The following is an 876-nucleotide window of genomic DNA, read 5'->3' on the forward strand; positions in this document are numbered from 1 at the left end:
CCAAGGGGGGGGCTTCCTTCCTGCCCCTCCTCCCAGCCCCCAAGCTGGCCCTCCCTTCCGGCCTACCCTCTCCCCTCTGGACCTGGGTCCCAGCTCTGTTGCCCGGAGACAGATACCTTGAGGATACTCACAGCCAGCGCTGCGTGCTTCTGCAGCTTGCTGTGCTGGCTGGAGGGCTTGGGGGGCTTTCCGGCCAGGCGGTCTTTGTGCCTCCTGCTGCTCAGGTGCTAATGGACAGACAGAGAGACTGGGAACAAGATGAGGAGCCCAAGGACCCCAAAACTACGGCTAGCTCACCCTTCGTCTACCCACAGTTCACATACCTAATGCACATGGCCCTGGAGTGGCCCTGGGAAGGGGAGGTTAAGAATTGGCCTTCGCCTTCCAGGAGCCTCGCACCTCTTCCTCCACTGCTCCCTGCCCTGGTCTACCCACCTCCTCCCCGCAGGCTCCCTCCTCCTCGCCTGGCACTGGGCCCACCCCCCTCACCCCTGCTCCACCCCCAGTCCCAGCCGCACTTGCCCCACCTGCTTGAGTTGGGTCTCTGAATTGACCTGGAGCTGACAGAGAGCACAGTGGAAAGGGGGCCTGGGCCCCTGCCGGCCCCCGCGGACCCCCGTCGCTCTCTTGGCCTTGTGTCCAGCTCCTCCCCGGGGCACTGCGTGGCCCCTGCCCCTGCGGGGAGCGCCCCGCTGACCTTCCACCATCCACCGGTGCTTGGCTCCTGGAGGGAGGAAAGAAGACAGCTTGCCAGCACCAAAGAGGGGCTTCAGGGGCCACGGAGACCCCCTCCAAACCAGGTCAGTTTGGCTGCCCCCTGAAGCCTCCAGGCTGCTCAGCACTGCCAGCCCCTCCAGCCATGTGAGATTTCTCTTT

At 64.8% G+C, this 876-nt stretch overlaps 1 protein-coding gene across 1 annotated transcript in view; it reads right to left on the reverse strand.

The window, feature by feature from the left end:
• The window catches only part of ZNF385C (zinc finger protein 385C), a 31,561-nt gene that overhangs the window by 1,064 nt on the left and 29,621 nt on the right, over window positions 1–876 (reverse strand). The window contains exons 6-7 of the mRNA XM_007447162.1: window positions 528–724; window positions 117–227 (exon numbers count right to left, since the gene is read on the reverse strand). Coding sequence (XP_007447224.1) covers window positions 117–227; window positions 528–724 — 308 coding nt within the window. The remainder of the gene's footprint in view (window positions 1–116; window positions 228–527; window positions 725–876) is intronic.

The sequence above is a fragment of the Lipotes vexillifer genome, unplaced genomic scaffold (genome assembly GCF_000442215.2).
Source record: "Lipotes vexillifer unplaced genomic scaffold, Lipotes_vexillifer_v1.1 scaffold541, whole genome shotgun sequence".
Lineage (NCBI taxonomy): Eukaryota > Metazoa > Chordata > Mammalia > Artiodactyla > Lipotidae > Lipotes > Lipotes vexillifer.